This window comes from Crassostrea angulata, chromosome 7, assembly GCF_025612915.1.
Source record: "Crassostrea angulata isolate pt1a10 chromosome 7, ASM2561291v2, whole genome shotgun sequence".
NCBI classification, from domain to species: Eukaryota; Metazoa; Mollusca; class Bivalvia; order Ostreida; family Ostreidae; genus Magallana; species Magallana angulata.
In genome coordinates, this window is record NC_069117.1 from 23,585,371 (window position 1) to 23,606,655 (window position 21,285).

The following is a 21,285-nucleotide window of genomic DNA, read 5'->3' on the forward strand; positions in this document are numbered from 1 at the left end:
TATTAAGATCAATAAAAAAAACTTTCCAATGAATTTTAGTACATATATTTTACACTCAAATACATTTAAGTTTGATTATACAGCTTTTGATGATGATAATAATCATGATAATCAGACGACAAACGACTTCGAATTTACCCTCCATTTTCTGCAGCAGCAAAACATGTACACCAAACCCGATCGTTATTGTTAATAACTCCTCATCAAATTATATCGCTGTATAAATTAGTGCATAATCATATCAATATCTAAATGTGACATAGGCAGAGCTACACTGAGTTCTTTGTTTTTCATTTCAATTGAATATGAAGAATCAATGAATTGACCATAAAACATTATTAGGGGATGTTTTGTGACATTATTCTCTATAAAATATTATTAGTGGATGTTTTGTGACATATTCTCGTCAGAATCTGATCGATATCAACATCTGATTTGTTTCGATGAACCGAAATCTGTTGAAGGAAAGTCTAAACTAAACTAGAACAATGATATTAAGTCGAACGATAGACAACCAGCATTAAAGTTCAGAAAAAAGAGACGATATTCTAACAATATACATGTATGTGTAGAAAATTCTGGGTCAGTTATTATTCTTTTCTTTCTTCTTTTGTTTTCCTTTCTGTAAAACATGTGTGATATGTCGTATACGACGTATTGATGAAATGAGACGGACAATCTCCCTGTGATATATTTCAGAGACCGTTTCGAACTCAAATTTTTCATTATTACTGAAAAAATTAGACGGTACAATGACTAAACAAATTTGAAAATAATCACGGACATGAAAGAAATGACTATAAAAAATAATTTCAAAGGATTAATTAAACATTTGCGCACGCCAAATGGCACCGGCTACATGGCCAGCGTACACTGCTAACCGGGAAACGAGGTAAACCGGCGAAAAAAAATAGATCTATGGTTCAGCAACCCAAATTCTTATCTTCGCAGCCAATATTGTCTCATGTGGATCAGAAAAAAAGCAGAGACAAAATTAACATGTCATTTATGTCTCTGGAAAAAGCTAAGGAATAAAAATTTGTTTTTAAACCGTCCAAAGATACATAAAAAATGTTGAATGTGCATCTTATCTTTGGAAAAAATTACTGATTCGATCGCACATTTTCTTGTTATTATTCAATACGGTCAGATACTATTTTAGGAATAATATTTGGCATGTTTAGTTCCTACAATGAAACTCGATCAAATGATTTTTGCAATAATCCGTTTAATCAGCAAAAATTCTCACCAATCCCCGAATCCCAAGAACGAATAAGTGAATTGACCTAAAACAATCACACGTTATGCGCCCAAGTTGACAATGTGCAAACCAGCGCACTCGGCGCTCCAATCAGTAAGCTGATTGGACAAATGTGAAATCTAATTTAATCCTATTGTATTGCATGTTTTTTTCCCAGATCATCAAAGTAGCAAATTCGCAGATACCGCTGTAGAAAAAAAACATAATGGAAATGTCCTGAAATTCGCTCACCTCATCTTTGGCGTGGTCTTTCCGTACCAACCAATGAGACCCTTTCGTTCGGTCCAAGACATCAACTACGTCACCTTTTTCTAATATTACGTCATTCAACGCATCTATTGTCTTTGAGCACACTTCAAATTTCTTGGAGAAAAAATCCTGCAATAAACAGAATCCATTAGCATATTAATCGTACATGTGTTGTAAGTATCATCAAATTACGTCATACAGTTCAAAAACGCGACAAATTAAGAAACCCGATTCTTAGTCAGTAAAGTAATAAAGTACATGTGTTTAAAATAAGTTTACATCCGGTTTTGTTTTGTTTTTTCGATCAATAGTGCTCTTTAATATTAGCCTCAATCATAGTATAACTTTTAAAATAAAAAAAATATAGAAATCTTAAATAACAGAAACATGATCTTCTTTAATACAAAATCATTCTGTATCTATATATGTTTCTCCCTCTAAAAGCGTAAGCTTAACCTAAAACTATTAACAAAGCGCGAAAGATTCCTATGTGAAAGGCACGTTGATGATGTTGCATTTTTTCACGTAATCTTTATACGAAACTGTGTGAAAATCATCACGATGTTTTGACAGTTTGCGCTATAACCGATCGGTAGCATCCCTCATTGCAATCGTAGCGGACAGTGTGACCTTGGGGAGGGGGAACGCTCTATGGGTCGTAAACAAACCTCCGACTCCGTGACCTCCAGTCTCACTTTGGGGGAGAGAATCAGGGTTCCCTCTGACAGCTGTTCATAGGTTTGCTTTACTGATGACGTCTGTTCGTGAAGTAATGGTTTGGCGCCATCTGCTTCATCGTCTGCTCAAGTAAATTGACAAAATTCAACTTGTGGATTGAATATATCTTCATAAAAATCTTCCTGTAGATGAAATGAAAATGTAGATATCCGTTTGTTTTATCATATTGGAAACCTTTGGTTAAAATAGTCAAACGTCATATAAGATAGAAAATGTATGTGCATTGATATGCAAAGATCGGGGACTTGATGAACAAAAAATAATGAAATGCATTGGAAATTTATCAACTTTAAGTTATAAATATTTCCATTACTCTTTTCTATGCTGACAGTAAAGAATGTTTCACAAATGCCCTCCGAATTCACTGCTCTACAGATATAGTCTCCTGCATGCTCTATTGTAGGATTAGGAATGACGAGACAGCTGTAGGTTGTCTCCTCTATGACGTCACAAGTAGCACTTTCCTGAAGGTCTTCGTCGTCTTTTAACCACTGGATGGTAGGTTTAGGATAACCTGTTCAAAGAAACTTAATTTGAGCAACACTGCTATCTTTATAATAAAATTTGATCTCATAACATTGATTCCGTAATAATTACCATCTACAATAGCTTTTAACACAATGGTTTGTCCGTCGTTTATTTTGACGTCACTTGGGATCACTGTGAACGTTGGAGGAGAATTCGCTCTACAATAGAAGTAATACACATTTTTTTAAGTGAATTGCAAAATCGTTCTCAAAGCAAGCACAAAGACATAAAGTTGTTTTGACAATCGATATGTGAGCACTGGTTAATTGTATAACAATTCGATGTTAACAGGTGTCGAAAAAAGGGACTATTTGATTACCTTTCAACAGGAAGCTCCCACAGGACAGAACTCTCACGCGAGTCCTCCTTAACAATAACGTTAACTAAACTGACGTCAGTACCCAATTCGTTCGTCAAGTGTAGCTCGTAACATCCCGTGTCACTGGGCGAGCTATGAAGAACCTCCAAGGTTACAAAGTCCGAGTCGTGAAACAAACCATCACCATTACAGAACCGAGGTAAGATACCGTCCTTATAAAGCTCGACTTTTGGCTCGGGGTTGCCTAAAATATTCAACAATTTACCAATTATCATTATTATTTAGTTTTCAAAATGTCATGTTTTTTTTCTCAAACTGGATTTTCTCTGCTATATTTCAATTTAGCGATCACTAACCTGTGATTTCCCACTCTAAAACCAAACATTGTCCCTCTTTAATGGACACGTCAGAAGAAGCCGACAAAATTACCGGTCGAGTTCTCTTCTTGCTGCTTACTTTGCTGTCTGACATCAAAAAGTCTTCCATTGGCGTTGGGTATTTGACATCGTCCAATTCCACATTTGTCAATATGTTCAGTTCATCTGCTGGTTGTTTAAAGTCTCTATCCATGGGTAAATTAGCAACGTCAGGCAATGCCTGTTTCGGCTCGTGTTTATCGGGTACAATCATTTCTTCCTCATCAACATATCTGGAAGATTCGTCACCAACCGTGCTCATACGTGAGAATTCCTCATCTGTTACATCATAGATTTTCTCGGTCCGCTGCATCAATTTCGCCTGAACGAATGGTGAGTCTTTATCATTATCTTCTGACGTTCTTAATTGGTTTTTAGATAAATCGTCAACCGGATTAAGATAAGTTTCCTCTTCTTTCAACATATTTTCCTTAGTTAAGGACTCTTTTTTGTTGGAACGTTGCACCTTCTGTAAAAGTTCCTCTTCATCGATTTCTACAATGTTTGCTCTATCAGAATAAGGAGAGGACATGCCGTCTTTGGTCGACTCAAGAGGTCTTTTACATTCATCTACGTAGCTTTCTTCTGTCTGTTTGGCTTGAACCCTACCAATAGCTTCTGAATGGATAATCTGGTTTGGAATTTCCGGTTTTGTGTCCTTTAATTTTTCAATTTCGTATTCCATTTTCTGGTTATCAATGCTCTCTTCTTCTGTCCAGGCAAGACTGAGGTTATCCATCTTTTGTGTAATTTCTTTTGCTTGCATTGTAATACTATCCATATCTTCGGCCTCGGACGAAAGACTCTCAGAACTAGCCGTGTCTGAACATTCTGTGAAAATTCCAGGATTTGGCTGACTCTGTTCGAGGTTGACTAATCCTTCATTGTCAATTTCACTTGGATCGCAACCATCATCTCGAGACCCACTTCTTGAAAGAATATTTTCGTCCTTTTCTGGAATAACTTCGCCGCACAAAAGATCCAGATGTGAAAATGTTTTGTCCAAACTTTCTCTGGAAACGCCAATTCCCAAAGACTCTGTGCTAGCAAAATAATCATCATCGTGCACAGGGCGAAGGCTATGGGTGTCATCATCTTCATCAGAATCAACCAACATATATTGCTTTCGAAGGGTTGATCGTCTGTCGCTCCGTACTGAATCCTTGCGACATTGGAAATCATAGTCACTGACAGGCATACTGCTTTCTCGACTACTAGTGTTGAGTTCATACCTCCGACCCAGGATCTGTAGTCTTTCTTCATCATCCTTGTTTGTAATGCTTTCCATACTTGCTCCAAGATCAGACTCCACTTGCGCAGACAATCTTTTTTCGTATTCCGTATCATTTGCAGTCTCATACAGCTCGGAGACATTACCAATATCACTGGTAGTCTCTATATCAGATTCTTGATCAGCTAAAATTACAGGTACATGAAGATCCTGTTTCTCAATTTCTCTCTTCTCATTTTCTTCGGCTTCCGTTTCCTCAACTAAATCAGTCTTGGAGCATGGAACCTCCTCTGTTGTTACAACATTTGCAGATATCATATTTTCAATATTGTTGTTTCCTTGCTCAACCTCTACTTCAACGTTAATGGCGTTTTCAACTGGAGAGCTTTGGATCGGTTCAATGTTTTCCTTTTGATTTTCCATTTCGTCGACTTCATTGGCATGGGATTTGGGTAAATCTTGAACTTCTGGGATTACCACCACTGGTTCTGCCTCAGTTTGAGATTCGATAACTTCCTGTGGATTCAACACTTCTTGTTCTTCCACCTCGTCACTCTCTTCAATCAGTATCTTCGGTATTCTCATTTTGTTCAATGGTTTATTGAAAATTGGTGGTTTCCCCTTTGAATGGTGGTCTATGTTGTCATGCGACCTTTTTCGACGATGTTCGTGATTTTCAGAATCAGATTCAGGGGAACTATCTCTGTAAGTATTAAAAAAAAGAAATGTTTTGATGAACGTCGATGTCAAAGATACTAAGCATGTGGTTCTACTGTTTTAGAAACAAATACTTTAATGTGTATCCACTTTCAAAGTTACTATCATTTACATGTAATTCATTACTAGAACATTATCGTGGTACCGGTATACATTAACACAGATTTCATTTTTTTTGGTATTTCATGCCTACATATAATTTAAATATCATTTCATCACATTATGATGTAGATTTCTATTACCTGTAATCATCATCACCTAACCCACTGTCAGTGGTCATGGATCGCCTCGACCCTTTCCTGTTGTTCTTCAGAAATTCCAGCATGTCGTCAAGTAGGTCCACATCTTCTGAGTTTCCCTCTTTGGCTCCAGCTTTGTCAGACTTCCGATTCTCTGCTGTATCTTGTTTTGTCATTGGTGTATCGTCCTTGGTATCTTGCTTATTTCCGGGTTCTTTTTCATTATCTGTTGCTGAAATTGACATACCTAGATCACTCGAGTTATTTATGTCAACTTCGACCATTGGTTTGTCTCCGTTTTTATCATTTTTGTTGCTTTCAATTTGAGAATCATGAGTCAATGACAGCTCATCGTCTTTGTTTTCTTCAGTGTTGTCTAAGTTTGCATCTCCATGAACACGAACGCTGTCTTTCTCTGCATTTTGCGTGTCAACATTTGCCGGACCATCAAATTCTGGATATTCATCTGGGTTCGGTTGAAAAAATCGAGAGGATTTATCGTTCATCATTTTCAAATGAACATCGAGATCCGACATTCGACGCTTGGGCTGTGCAGTTGCCGGTGGTTCTTTCTCTCCGTAAACCTTTGCCTTATCCACAAATTCACCATCCTCGATCTCCTTCCGTCCACTATCAGCCATCATTTGCTTCTGTCCGTCTGCTTCGTCAGAAACCTCCTCTGTGGACGACATTTGAAATTTGTACAGGTCCAGCCCAATCCCACTATCATTATTCTGAGCATCTACTTTGGCTAAAATGATGTTCCTGCCATGACTGATCTCATCGTTGAGGCCATCTCTTCCTTTTTCATTTTTCTGATTTTCCATTCCTTCGATGGCCGAGGAAATAGAAAAACGGCCATCTTTGCCTGTAATTTGATCGATGAAGGAATCGATCTGGGCGTCAATTGGGACTCGGTCGTCGTCATCTTTGTCATAAAGTCCCCCGATCTCGAACTTCATCTGATGAACTGACATGAGTTCGTGTTCGACCCTTTCGTCTACAACTAAGCGGAAAAAATAACGGTATCAAGTACATGTATGTACTTCACTTATAGTTTTTAATTTAGATCGGTAAAATAAAAATTGCCCCCAAAAGTTAATTGGTCATTATCATCAAACATTATTTAAAATGACATGTACATAAATAACAACTTGCGTCACGCTACAAAACGGCAAATGTGATTTCTTTCATTGAGGAACGAATTAGACAGAGATCAATTTGTACTTGGTAATTGTAATGAACTAGAAGATATCCCGCGCAAGCGTTAGGAATTAACACTTAACACATCAATATAATACACTGCTTAATACATTGTATGTTGAACCATATTTATTTCTCATTTTTTGTATATATTGTATTCGTTGCCTTCGTAACCTAAACTTTAAAATTAAAATCAAAATACAACAGCATCATGGGTTTAACGGAGCGGGCAGGGATAAAAATCTAAACTGATATTGTTTATATGTACACGTGCGTAGCCATAATTCTTTCTGTTGCAGCTGACTGAATTTTTTTTTAAAATTTAATAACTTTTCTTATTTTATCTCAAACCAGGGAGTGGGTGTGTAGTTAAGAAAAGCAATAAGGAAGGGGTCAAATTGGTTCATTTTATTTATTAACTTTTTTGTGTTTGTATTAAACGAAGATGTCTGATCCAAGTTATCTGCCCGCGATGGAGGATGAACTCGTCCTACACTTTCCACCATTACGTGCATTAGTCAACCCGCGTTCTTAGTTATCCGCTCAGGCTCTGGAAAGTTCATACATCAAAAATAAAATCGCGCAATCAAGAAATTGGCTAATTTTATTTATTCAACATAAGTCAAATCTTCACTTCTATGTATACTCTAAATAAGCTCCCAGTAAATATATTCACTCGCTACGTAATCATTCAATATCATTTCATTGCTAGTTAAAAGTTTGATGCAAACTACACCCGACTTGGATCCGTAAAAGCGTGGTCACCATCTTGCTTTCATTTTTGCAATTTCGGGCTTGTTTATCGAAAGGGAAAGGTTTTTAATTAATTTCACCGTCGGCAATAATTACTTATCAGTTAAAATTTAATTATAGCTTACGGTCATTGTCATTACACGTGTTGAAATACCAAAGCTCTGGTGCAGGCATTTTTTCAATTCGAATACCTTTAAAGCATGTTCAGTCATGTGGTTCAATAGAACCGGTTTCTGTCAAGTAGTTAAATTGTTAAAACCAGTTAATTAAAGATACAGCGTGTCGTTGTTGGTCCATTTAATGGGTTGTTGTTTTTTAACTGAGCTTGTATCAGAATGAATGGGTTTTCAAGGAGAAACGTCGTATTGAAAGCTGAAAAACCAAAACATCATCTGTTAAGGAGTCCTTGAAGGCCAGCTTTGACTGATTATAATAACTTTTGGGGTTTTAACTACATCATCCTTGAATTTTAGAACAGAAAGTGAATGTGGTTTGTAAAAAGTTAGTGGCAGCGGTGGGATTCGAACCCACGCCTCCGAAGAGACTGGTGCCTTAAACCAGCGCCTTAGACCGCTCGGCCACGCTACCTGTCGTCTTCGTTACTGAAGCATGTGATTTTAGCCAATTAATGTTAAAAATGATAAATTAATGTGAACCCAAAAACAACCAAAATACTTTCAAATTAAATTGTGTTTCAAACAGTTTATGTTTAAAGTATAATTTCTGTTGACGTAGAGTAAAACATTTTTGTGCAATAACTTTTTTTCCCATTTATTCTGTTGTACGGATCCATCTAATATAATTAAGTTATTTACAATATTCAAAGCATATTAAAAAAAAATTCAGCATCTAGCTTTAATTTTCATACACAGAATAAAAATAAATATATAAATAATCTTTCTAAATATTCATTAATTAGAGTCTGAAAGAAAATAAGTGGTAAGCTTGTAGCAAGGTAGTATATTAAATATTGTTTGATAATATACACATGTACGTTTTATTAATAATGTTTGCATTAAGTGTGTCTTTAAAGTATGACAAAAATTCGTCCTTCGTTACTGAGCGCATATCAATTAACGATTTTCCTAAGATGTATTTATTTAATTTTGCTCCAGGTGACTCTGTTTTGGCGATGGGCTCATATGATTTGTAACTTACAGGAAGGTTATTGCAGCCGTGGAGACAAGGCTAAAAGTCGTTTTTTTTTCAAATCCGAAATACTATTTCACAGATACGAGTGTTTAATATGAGAGAGAGAGAGAGAGAGAGAGAGAGAGAGAGAGAGAGAGAGAGAGAGAGAGAGAGAGAGAGAGAGAGAGCAACATTATACTACACACATATTGTTAACCAGATATTTTTTTTGTTTTGATATCTGCTTTCTTTGAATGGAGACAGAGTTCCCCTCTCTACGAAGCCTTTACACGAGCATTAGGAAGGATGCCAGCGATGTCTAATGTGTTTCTTCTTCAAACAGGCGATAAGGAAATCTCGACATCTAGTGTTATTTTTATATTCATTTTAAGTCAAAGAAAACATTTACAAAAAAAATAAGTAGCATTTGATAAGTGTTGATAAGCATGAATTGATCGTCCTAAATCAAAATACGAGGACGCATATACTTGTTTTCTCTTATATATTGGGTACGTGTGTTCGACATATCAGATATTTATGGAACATTTGCAATCTATCCGCAAACAAACTCGAATAAATCAACACTCGGTTTATCTATCTGTTGATAATGGAGCTTGTGTTACAAAGAGGGCCTTAAAATTCACTACAGAATCTCGCTTCATATGTTTTGTTTTAAAATATTTATTGTTTTAAGACAAAACTTAAGCTAGCCTAGAGGTAAAACAAATGAAACTATGACTTTTCCCGACCGGCTGAAAGACATTTTTAAAACAAATATTTCTTTCTTATTTACAACAAGAAATGCACAGGGACTTTACATGTATTTTTATGCACCAAGTAATTTTGTATAGTAATGGATGCGATATTGAAAAAGAAAAATGGCATTCGAATTCATTGTTTGTTGACCATTCACCTTCCTTAAAGGTTAAGGACATTTCCATATCGTAACATGCTCTAATATCGATATGAAAAAAAAAAATTCTTTCACTATGTTTGTTAACTACTAATATACAGTAATGATCTTGAAACCTACTGTTTTTCATATATTATTTTAAGTGACGTACTTTCATCAATAATGACATCTTATATATTCATTTTTTATCAAAGCAATTTTTATACGGTACGGTTTGTATAATCAACGTATATACTAGTATATCGATGGAACGTTTTATACTCTACGTCAGCTACCCGATTTAAACGGAAATATCGATGTATTGGATTTCAAATTTCTTATTCAAATTTTTGAAATTTAAAATGTATATAACTACACTGATATTTTTAGAACGTGTTTTTCTCCATAGATAAAATGCAAGAAGGATATATCTTTCAGTTTTAAAAACATGTAATATTTACAGATATATGCAGTTGGGGTAAGAATTCAGACATATGGTTGTATTCTTGAACCACACACACATGGAAATGGTTCAAACTAGAAATAGCATCATCCTTCATTTCAAGCATTCTCTCAATCTCGGTAAATCTCACCGCGACCAGTAAAAATCAGTGAAGAATGCTTTGATTGTATGGTGAGAGAAATAAAACACTCGTAATATATCTATTTCAAAAACATTTTTGAGTATTTCCTTCTTTCTTTAAAAGTTTTTTCGCCATATTGTCAACAAAATGTGTTACGAACTCACATTTCTATATTCAAACATTTCTGAACATTTAATTCTGAATTGAATCAAAAAATAATTAAAATGACGTCCAAAAATAAGCACCCAATGCTTAATTACATTATGAAAGTAAATCTAACATGCCAAAAAATAATGGCAGCGGTGGGATTCGAACCCACGCCTCCGAAGAGACTGGTGCCTTAAACCAGCGCCTTAGACCGCTCGGCCACGCTACCTACATATGTATGTATAAGGTCAATAAAAAGGATTTACCAGTATATGAGTATCTACATGCATTTAAACATTGACATATCTTACTCTTTTGTGGGTAAGATTTTTGTTTTTTAATAAATTGAACTCTTTTACATTTTGTTAACTCTAAACACACAATAGAAATGTATAAATAAATCTTATCCAATACAAAGTATGGATTCAATATTAATCTATGTAACCTTTTTTTGGTCAACTTTATAAACATTCATGAATTCAATTCTACACAAAAACAACTGTTAAATAAGATAATTCCTATTTAGTATGTCTAGTCTATCTAGACTATATAAACGTTTAGATATCATGTCTAAATTCAGCGTTAAGTGCGGAATTATCAAATTGCTGAGTAAGTGTGTCCTTAGGCTTCTATGTTTTTCTGCCATATCTTACATACATTAGACTTATAACTTTACCTAAGGAAACTTCCTGGTCGTTGACAGTGTTATTGACATTTAATACATAACATCATCTTTTACTCAAACAGAAAATGGGATGTTAAAACGAATTTTTATTCAAATATCGTTAAAATTTTATTTCTTTTTTTTTCATGAAGATTCTACCGCAAACATAAAATCATAAAAAATTGGTGTCATATAAATAATATTCGATAAATTTAATACAAGTATTAGTGATATACAGTACATGTATTTTAAAGGGATATAAATGTTGATTCGTTCGACAGCTAGATCATTTACGTTAGCCATATATCAGCAATCAACGTATTGTTCTAATATTTAGTTTGATATAACATTATCTTCCCTTGTACTTGGTGATTCTTTATCAACTGTTTGAAAATTATTATACATGTTCTGTATATAGTACATGTATTATAATTTTAGTTGATAATGAATCACCGTTTAGGGGTTGGGCAGGGAAACAAGAGAAATTAAGTTACCGTCGGTTTTTCAAATGTTGTAAATCTTAACTGAAGAATTTCGACTAGTTTGGTATTTCAATATTATTTTTTATATTGATACGCTTATTTGTGTTGTATCAGGAAGCGTGCCCGTGCGGTCTCAGGTGCTGGTTTAAGGCACCGGTCCCATCGGAGGCGTGGGTTCGAATCCCACCGCTGCCATAATTTTGATGACCTTACATGTAAATAAAAGTACATGCAATATATTATATATCATCAATTTAATAATATACTTTTATGTTCATTCAAATAAAATATCGGTAAAACAAAGCATGTTAACATTAGTTCTACATTAAGGCCAGAGTTAAAAATCCAGATCCGCATTCTTAGCCTGTGTTTAAAAATTCCTATAGAAAAGCAAATGCATAATTGGATAAGGAGGAGTCTGTCCTAAAAAAAGTATTAAAATATTTGTATGGGTTTGTTTGTTTGATTGATTTTGTTGTTGTTTGTGTTTTGGTTTTTTGTTGTTTTGGGTTTGTTTTTTGGTTTTTTTTTGGGGGGGGGATGCATTGCTTTTGTTGCTTGATCGAGCTGGTATTAAGTACGAAATTTCGTAATCATAGCATCAGTTTCATCAATGAGAGTTCGAATCGTAGCCAATAATTAACCAATAAAAGTGGTATATTTGACATCGTTTTATTAACATCTTTGTTGAAATTATGGGATTCGAAAATTTCACAAAAATACTAATTTCATTACTTTCAGTACTTTAGAAATTTCGGTAACTTTATACTTTTAAACTATGTTTTGAAAAAAAAATGTATTAATAGTTTGAAGCAGAAAAATTCTGGTGCGTTTAACTGAATAAGAGATTCCCATTGAAACTCTCTAATATACTTCTTCTCACCCTTTTTGCGGCGACTCTTGTTATGCAGTAGTCAGTACCAACGAACATCGTTAAGTACTGATGCAACTTAAGTTAAAAGTATCTAGGTAGCGTGGCCGAGCGGTCTAAGGCGCTGGTTTAAGGCACCAGTCTCTTCGGAGGCGTGGGTTCGAATCCCACCGCTGCCACTATCTTTTGTAGTCACTCAGTACTTTTTGCTATTTATTTGATTTCACACGGTGTGTATGAAACAATATTATATCAGACAATACTTTAAGTCGGAAGCTAATACTTTATGCAGAGTTGTATGAGGCATATGCTAGATACACGTATATATTTTTAATTTTGCTCCCTTTTTCATATGATTCATGGATCGTGTTCATACAGCTACATGAACATACAATCTGACAAGTTTTAATCAATTTGTTCGCGTAAACGTCCGCATTAATTTAAATACCTTCAAATAAATTATGTGTATTTGATCATTAAAATGTGTTATAATTCTTCAATAATCTAATCGTATGTTAAATTCATATCAATAACATAATATACTCATTAAACATACTCATAAGACAAAAGTCTTTAATCTTTTTACGAAGGATAACAAAGGACCATCATCTCCAGCTTTGGTTCGGAGTCAACATAGCTTTCTCCATGTATTGGCCTTAGTTTGCAACGATGCTAAAGGAAAAATGCGCTCGTTTTTATGTCTTTGTTTTCTACATTTTTAACATTGTTTTGAATATTATTTTATTCACAGACAATCAGTAAAACTATATGTACATGTATACCTTGTTTTACTATGCATATAGATAGATGCATAAAATAAATCCATTGTTTTCATACGTTACAAGCAGCTTAAATACAACCAATCATCATGATCGAGATCAACTTTATTCTATCCCGAGATTTTCGTTTGCTTTACCTTTGCTGGTTTTCATAATAAATAAACATACGCCGTGGTTATACACATATTTCTGAAACTCTTATAGCCCATTTTCCAGAAAACCGGAAAAACACTACTAGACAAATAATGCAATACGCAAAATTCGAAGACATTGGAAGGGGGGGGGATAATATTCTCAATCTCTGATTCGAATACTAGTAGTAGAAACATACTGAGGACACACCCCCTACCTCTGACGTTGAGGAAGGCGGCCGTAGCGGCCCACCCCTCCGAGTTCTCGGCCCTGCACGAGTACACTCCCTGATCCTTCTCTGTCACGTTACAAATCACCATGGTAATAATCCCATCGATGGAATAATCAAACTCATAACGGTCGTCTTTGGTTATGTTCCGTCCGTCCTTGAACCACTGAATGGTCGGGCGGGGGTAACCGATCACCCGGCACTCAAACCGCTGACACCCTCCCAGCGCAGCCCGAGTTTTCTCAGGCATGGTCGTTTATTACCTGAAATATAAAATAAAGAATAATATGACTCATTAAAATCATAATATTTAATGGTTTACATTAGGCTTACTTAAGCATTGAATGCTTATTTTTGGATGTTGTCGGTCCTATGACACATCAAGCGGTGGAGACAAATTGAATATATTTATATTCAAACTGATGTCCATTTGTATGAAATATATGTGTATCGTTGCTGTAAAGCCATTATATATATACTCTCAGTCAGGAGTATGAAACAAACATGGAACAGCCATATTAACATCTTATTTATTTCGGCTTCGCGACTAAAAATATAGTGCCAGAAACTTTGTAGAGAAAATTCTTTTTTTATTAAGAAGTAAGTATATGCATTATTTAATGATCATTTTCAAAAGTACATATCAAATTGGTTATGTAAGATAGAACGTTTCATTTGATCTTAATATATATATATATATATATATATATATATATATATATATATATATATATATATATATATATATATATATATATATATATATATATATATATATATATATATATATATATATATATATATATATATATATATACTCAATGCATGTGATGACGTTTATATTTTTATATTTGTGCTCATTGCGCGTCAATTAATTGAACGTCGCAGATTTCCAATGCAAACATAAGGGGAAATGTACACTGAATGTAAATATAAATTATGCTTATGAAGTTTGTTAATCTGTATGAATAAGCCGAAAATTAATGCATAAGCAATGTTGTATGGATGTCCAGTTTAAATTTACATTTACATGTATTACATTCACCATGCACTTTTGATGTCTAAATGTATCAAATACTGGTTATAATACATTTCATATTTGAATTTTAACCCGTATTTTTCTCTGATCTTTATTAGAATTATGAATCTAATCTTTCTTAACAGTTGTATGATACAGAATTTAACATGATATGATGATTTGCGCTTCTCTGCATCGTATCTTAATCGTTTGTGACCTTGCAAAAGAGAATTTCGCTTGCACAGCACAGTATCTGGGATATATTCCTGTGTCGAATTGGCCTTTTTAATATAAGAAATCCTTGCGATTTGCTATCAGCGAAAAAAAAAACCTGACTTGGTGTAGGCAGACGACATTACCTTTGCTAATGTTGCAACTATTACGTAATTTGGATAGAAAATGGCAAGCTTTGATAACGAAGATCCGAAATAAAACATTAATAAAACAACCTTCATCCTAACTTGAGCTCCTTTAACTGTCGATGTTTATCTTTTAGATTGAATGACTATTCCGCTCTTATCCATCAGATTTAAAATAGCCTGTTCTTTCGTTTTTCCCCTCTCTGTAGAACTTGATCGTGACGATGGTTTATACATTACGCGATGTTTCGATCACCTGTCTCTTCCATCCTTGTAAACACTTGCTATTTTTAACTTTCATCATCTTGTGTGAGCTTCGAACGCTTCCAATGATGTCACATTGATACACTGAACTCTAAGTACCGATTAAAATGTATGGTAACTGTATATATTCTTAAACAAATAACCGAATTAAGTTTTGAAACAAAAAAAGATTAGAATTCAGGGCCAATGCTCTCAAGGTCGCGGAGCAATCTTAAACTATGAAATGTCTTCAAATTGTATATTGGCAATTTGAACATGTGACAAAAAAAGGGTCACGTGAACAATGCTCACGATTCCATAAACTATAATCCAAGATCCCCAATATTTTATAAACCTGAGAAATAATAAAAAGTTTCTTTGCAACAGAGTCTTATGATGTTAGTTATTGGTGATTCTTTCTCCAAAACAGAACACGTTTCTTCATAAAAATAGAATTCTCCTGGCGTCATAGTGGATAAGATTCTGCCAAAAAAGAAATGGTTTCAAGAGATGTTTCAATTCATTCCGCATTTAAAACCATTCCTCAACGGAAACAAGATGCAAAACAACACTTGGTCAGGGGAGAGTTAAAGAATTCAGAGGTCTGTGGATGTATAACAACCATACGATCTGTCATAACAATGTTTACACCTGAGATTTGTATTAAAAAAGATAAAGGAAATAAAAATCCCCAACACAAAAGACCTTTCTCGTATAATGATACAGACACGTTTAACAAGATCTCGTGTACTTAATGATATGCTATGGTTATGTAGTTGAACTTTAAACCATGATATATTTTTCCAAAATATTGTTTTGTAAATTGAGGTGCAGCAGCATGGCAGCTGAGATACCCGTATGACAGTCACGGCCATACGAGTTTAAGAGAATACATTGTATGTACGTGAAATTTTGATAGATAGGAAGGACATATTTTTTTCTGACCAGTTAAGCATTTGATTTAGCAACGACGTCTAAAGACAGCCATTCAACAAAGGAGTCAGAACAACGCCCCCTCCCTCCTTTCCAATATCACCGATTACAAGTAATATTCATCGATCAAAAGCAATGAATAAACTAAGAAACCATTAATAGACATTGGCAGCTAGCCAAAACATATAGAACTTAGAACACAAAGTTTTATTAATTACCAGAGCAATCACATATTTACTAATAAAAGACATAAAACAGATAGATTTTCGTACAAAAACCGAACGCCAAAATTCTCAAAAAGCTTCTATGAAGTGAGTCGCAACAATTACAGTATCTATGGCATATGTTGTTTTTTTGCATTGAATGAAATAAACCACTCAAAGATTTGAAACTTCTATATGTAGTCTCCAACCACCCCACCCCCCACCCCCCACCCCCCGTAAAAAATGGAAAAAGAAAAGAAAACTGATGGGTATACCTTGTTAACTAATATCACGCTTTTCTTTTCTATGATATATGTTTTGATCCTTTTCTGAACAATCCTGTTTTTATCGTTTTGATCGTTTGCAAAATATACATCATACCAAGTTTAGATTAACGAATTATAGTTTACTTGATAGCCACTTTCTTAGTTGAAATGAACACAAAAAAGGAAGGAAAGATAATATCTAAATTGTATAATGTTTTACAATCTTAGCAGAGATCATATTAAACTAATTCAACATTGTCTAATTTTCTAGCTATGCTCGTTTGCTTACTTGATTTTTACAGAAATAATTCCTTGAGCGAATGCCATGAAACTCACCAACCAAGTGCCAGAGCGAAATCGGGCGGTGTTTGATATTTTTACAATTTGTATTGATAAATATATGCTTCCTCCCCAAACTTGAAAACCCCTCTCGCCTGGGAGAACCTCTGCAACCTGTCGGAAGATCTGACGCAAGCCAAAAGCACCGCAACTGCAACCGAGGAAGCGGTATTACGTCCAAAAAGTCATCATCGCAGCGGGGAAATATCAACTGTTATTAAATCTCTCTTTTTCTTGTTTCAATTTTAACGCTGAATTAAAAAAAAAAAAAAATAAAAAACTGAAAGTATTTTTTGGGGACCTTTTAGATGTAATTTAATTGGATTACGAATTGGTTTAATTGTTCTTCGTAATTTTTGTTCATACATGTATACAAACTGCTTTAGTTGTAAAATATAATAAAAAAAATTATATCAATGATAAATGATAAAAGAACAAAAAGAAGAAAAAATATTGAAAAGCATAAGGTAGAAGGGAAATGAATTAACATGCAGGCAATTTATTTGAGGATCAGCACACGCGCTGAATCTTATCGCTTATCAATGAAAACAGGCAATTTACACATGAAGGAATGTCGAAGTCATGTGTTTATGAACGCACGTGCCAAACTTCCATTCATATGGGTCTGCTGCGAGTTCTAGAAAACCAGGAAACCTTATCTCTTTAGATCTAATATTATCTTCAATGACGAACTTATGATGTCATAGTAATGGATTTATTTAAGAGGAGCAAAGAGCCTCCTCACATAATTACCCAATCTTATGTACACATCTCTTAGAAAGACAACATTTTCAATGTTTGAAAACATGGTTATAATATACAGAAGTTCATTACCCAATCGTTTCCCCAAAGTATTATTTCATATACCATCGTAAATAAGTACAGCTATATATATAGTAATATATTTCAGTGGCGTCGGAAGCAATTTGAAAGTGGGGGGAGGGGGGGGGGCTAGACTAATCCTCAGAAATCCTCCCCCCCCTAGCCCCCCCCCCCCCGGTTCCTTGGTGTAGGATAATAATAAGACCCAGTTTCAATATACTATATCAGCAGCTGAAAATATTTGAGCTCTGTTTATTTTCATTCGGTTGATAGCAAACCAGGCGCTAGGTGGAATTACTGGCATCAGGATAAAAAATGATTTGGTTCAACTTACATTAAAGAAGCGCCGATAGAAACTTTACCAGAAATAATTTGCAATGATACAGTTCCATGTGTCTGCATACCTTGATATCTTGAGTTCTATTTCTAGAAACATAAATTTTTGGGGAGATGAAAGTTCAAATCGCCGCGCAACTATAATTTTATTTTACGCATCACTGTAGAAAGTTGTGAAGATTTGTAATGTTAAATATCTTTTGTATTTTCACTTCATTGTTGAGAGAGTCAAATCCTCCAATAGCGCTCTTTACAGAGGTATTTCTAAAAGTGCAAGAATACTTGAGAAACGAACGAAATTTAAAAGGTTAAATTTATCGTTTATCTTTTTGTAAATTTAATAGAATATTTTTATTTTTTTAAAAGCATTGAAATAAACGAATTCAAAAAGATAGAAATAATTTTCATTTTAGTATAGACTTTGCTGTCTTATTTTACAGCTAATAAGAATGCCAAATATAATGTTGATGAAGTCGATCATGGCCACCTCATGCCACGACTTACAGTCATTTGGTTCCGAATAATTTTGTTGAACTTGGTGACAAACAAAAGTAAAACGCACGTTTTTAGCTGGGTGTTTGGTATCAAAAGAAAGGAGATTATGTCAGAAAACAAATCTTTTCACCGAATATTTCTATCTTTAAAGTAGCGATTTTGGCAGGAGTTCTTATGACACCATCACTTCAATGTACTGCGGGTCACTTCCGGGCGTTTGGAATTAGTGGCCAATGCAAACTGGCACAACACAATCCGATTAAAAAAGTTTTCAACGAGTTAGTTCGTCTTACTTCACTACAGTCTAAAAATAGTTTTAAAAAATCATTATAATTCCATGCTTTTGACTCTTTTAAATTTAATAACACCCCATATGCATCGCCTGTTCACTCTAACTGTAGAAACAGGAAATGTGTAGAGACCATAATTAATCCCTCCCCGTATAGAAAGTTTGTCTAGTGATTAGCCAGACACGTATTTCAATGTTACGAGTTATCTATCTTGTATCAACTATCAGATGAGAAGCTTTTGATCTTCATTTTACCTAGAAGATTTACTTATAAGTCATGAAATATAGAAATCAAACGATGCATCACATAAATGAATAACATATTACATGTAGTACCGTTATTATACATTATTATGCCTCCTGTCAGTTTGTCGCTATATATTCAATACTCATTTTCGCATAGTATACTAAGGGTTTATATAGCGTAGACATACTATGCCGAAATAGAGCACGGCTAATGTTTTCAACGAAAACTTTACAAGTGCCGAACAACTCTTGACCCTAAAATCATTACCTTTTGAAGCCCAACGCGTTACCGTTACGCTACATAAGCCGATGATGTATCTGACGGTATTTATATATATAAAACGTAGAAACATACGGTTAACATAAAGCAATTAATATTATTAATCTTTCCAAAAACACCTCATTATTGACGGCAATTTTATAAGTTAAAATTTTGATAAACTTTTGAACAAATCGATTAAACATTTTTCATAAGAATTCTTCATGAGAATCACAAAAACGCTTTTTAAATGACGCTTGATGAAGAATGTACAATTAAGAAAAAAATTCAATGAGATTTCGTCTGCTTAACATTTCGAGTTTTCCCGGTAAGGTTATACGTCTCTCGTTTCTCGAAAAGAACAATAACCTTTGTTGATTTTTTATTGTACAACAACTTGTTGATTAAAAAAAACAAATCAAATCAAATGATTAATTTGTAAGAACAAACGCTAGTTTTTCCGGTGATTATTTTTGGGGATAAGACATCACTCAAACGTCACAGGCATGATAATAACAATATCGTTGTGTTGTGCATGTACTATGCCGAAATAGTAGTCAGGGTTTGATACATGGTGCACGAGCCGGACAACATGTACTATGCCTAAATAGTAGTCAGGGTTTGATATATGGCGCACGAGCCTCCGGCTCGTGCACCATGTATCAAACCCTGACTACTATTTAGGCATAGTACATGCACAACACAGCACTATTATATAAAAGGACGAAACAGTATGCTGTGGCTACTGTCCTTTACAAAAATTTAGATTATTGATAATCAAAATTTGTAAGTCGTCATGTACAAATTTTGATTATCAATAATCTAAATTTTTGTAAAGGACACTTCAAATTGAATAATTCATTTTTTTTTTTTTACAAAAATAAACAGTGCACTCCTACTGAACTCCTACAAAATAAAATTCATAGTACGCCCGTTGAGGGGATTATTTTGTAGATTTCATTTTGTTTTTATCAAAAATATGAATTCTATTTGCTGTTTGATAGCAATAATGAACTTTTTTTGGACGAGATCGTTCAATTTTTTCCTGTGTCAGTTCAAATAATCCTATTTCCTTGTTCCTTCCTAAAGGATTACTGTTTTAGAACAAATTACAAATAAATCTTGGCCCTTTATTTTAATTTATCTTTTTTTTCAAATGACCATTTAGCTAATAAATTAGGGAAAATATCTTCCTTTAAGCTCATATTTTTAATTATATAACTCCGTTCATTTTAGTAATTGTGCACGTGCACTTTCAAGTTATAGAAAGTACGGAAAGTGAGGTATATTATTTCCTACTAATTTGACGTTAATACTCGATCTCATTTTGTATCATTTTAGTAGAATGTTTTACTTAAATCAATTTTGTTTTTGATTTACGCTTGTGTCTTTTACACGAGAACAGTTTTAACTCCTTGGAATTTCAAATGATACACTATAGGATATAGGTTCGATCCCTGACAGCGACAGGCCTACCTGTTTATTAAAAACACAAATGCCCCGAACATAGCTTTGTAGAAATATGGGATGAATTCGGAATTTTCCTAAACCTGAATTGTACTGTTAACAGGATTTAGTAATGACGTGATGATATGAAAAATTTGCTTTCATTAAGAGTTGAGATAAACAGTTTCCCAACAACCGAATCAAAATCATCTCAGCTGAGCATATAGATCAAGTTTCACGAGCCATAGACTGCATACTATTTTCATTGTTAAATTAAAAACAGTATGTACATGTATTGTATTGCTTCTTGTAACTTCAGGATAAAGACATTCAATAAAACACAACAGAATCACAAAAATTGTTGTCCTTTATGACATGACTGTTTTTGATATTTAGGAATTTTCAATAAACATCTAATCTCAGAAACATGAATTTTCTTTAGAATTAGAAATCCAAGATTTCGAAA

The 21,285-nt window shown here is 34.2% G+C and overlaps 1 protein-coding gene and 3 non-coding genes across 9 annotated transcripts in view; 1 reads left to right on the forward strand and 3 right to left on the reverse strand.

The window, feature by feature from the left end:
* The window catches only part of LOC128192633 (titin-like), a 69,801-nt gene extending 52,767 nt beyond the window's left edge, over positions 1 to 17,034 (reverse strand). For 4 of the 6 annotated variants that reach the window (XM_052865475.1, XM_052865474.1, XM_052865476.1 and 1 more), the window contains exons 1-9: positions 16,877 to 16,990; positions 13,554 to 13,828; positions 5,702 to 6,704; positions 3,452 to 5,445; positions 3,096 to 3,339; positions 2,846 to 2,934; positions 2,562 to 2,762; positions 2,179 to 2,309; positions 1,493 to 1,639 (exon numbers count right to left, since the gene is read on the reverse strand). In XM_052865475.1, coding sequence (XP_052721435.1) covers positions 1,493 to 1,639; positions 2,179 to 2,309; positions 2,562 to 2,762; positions 2,846 to 2,934; positions 3,096 to 3,339; positions 3,452 to 5,445; positions 5,702 to 6,704; positions 13,554 to 13,815 — 4,071 coding nt within the window. In that variant the 5' untranslated portion in view covers positions 13,816 to 13,828; positions 16,877 to 16,990. Of the gene's footprint in view, positions 1 to 1,492; positions 1,640 to 2,178; positions 2,310 to 2,561; positions 2,763 to 2,845; positions 2,935 to 3,095; positions 3,340 to 3,451; positions 5,446 to 5,701; positions 6,705 to 13,553; positions 13,829 to 16,876 lie in introns of all 6 variants that reach the window. The other 2 variants (XM_052865471.1, XM_052865470.1) reach the window with 2 other exon arrangements.
* Trnal-aag (transfer RNA leucine (anticodon AAG)) lies at positions 8,161 to 8,242 on the reverse strand. Its single transcript has one exon. It is a non-coding gene; the product is annotated as a tRNA-Leu (tRNA).
* Positions 10,556 to 10,637, reverse strand: Trnal-aag (transfer RNA leucine (anticodon AAG)). The gene has a single exon. It is a non-coding gene; the product is annotated as a tRNA-Leu (tRNA).
* Positions 12,523 to 12,604, forward strand: Trnal-aag (transfer RNA leucine (anticodon AAG)). Its single transcript has one exon. It is a non-coding gene; the product is annotated as a tRNA-Leu (tRNA).
* Positions 17,035 to 21,285: the final 4,251 nt, after the last annotated feature.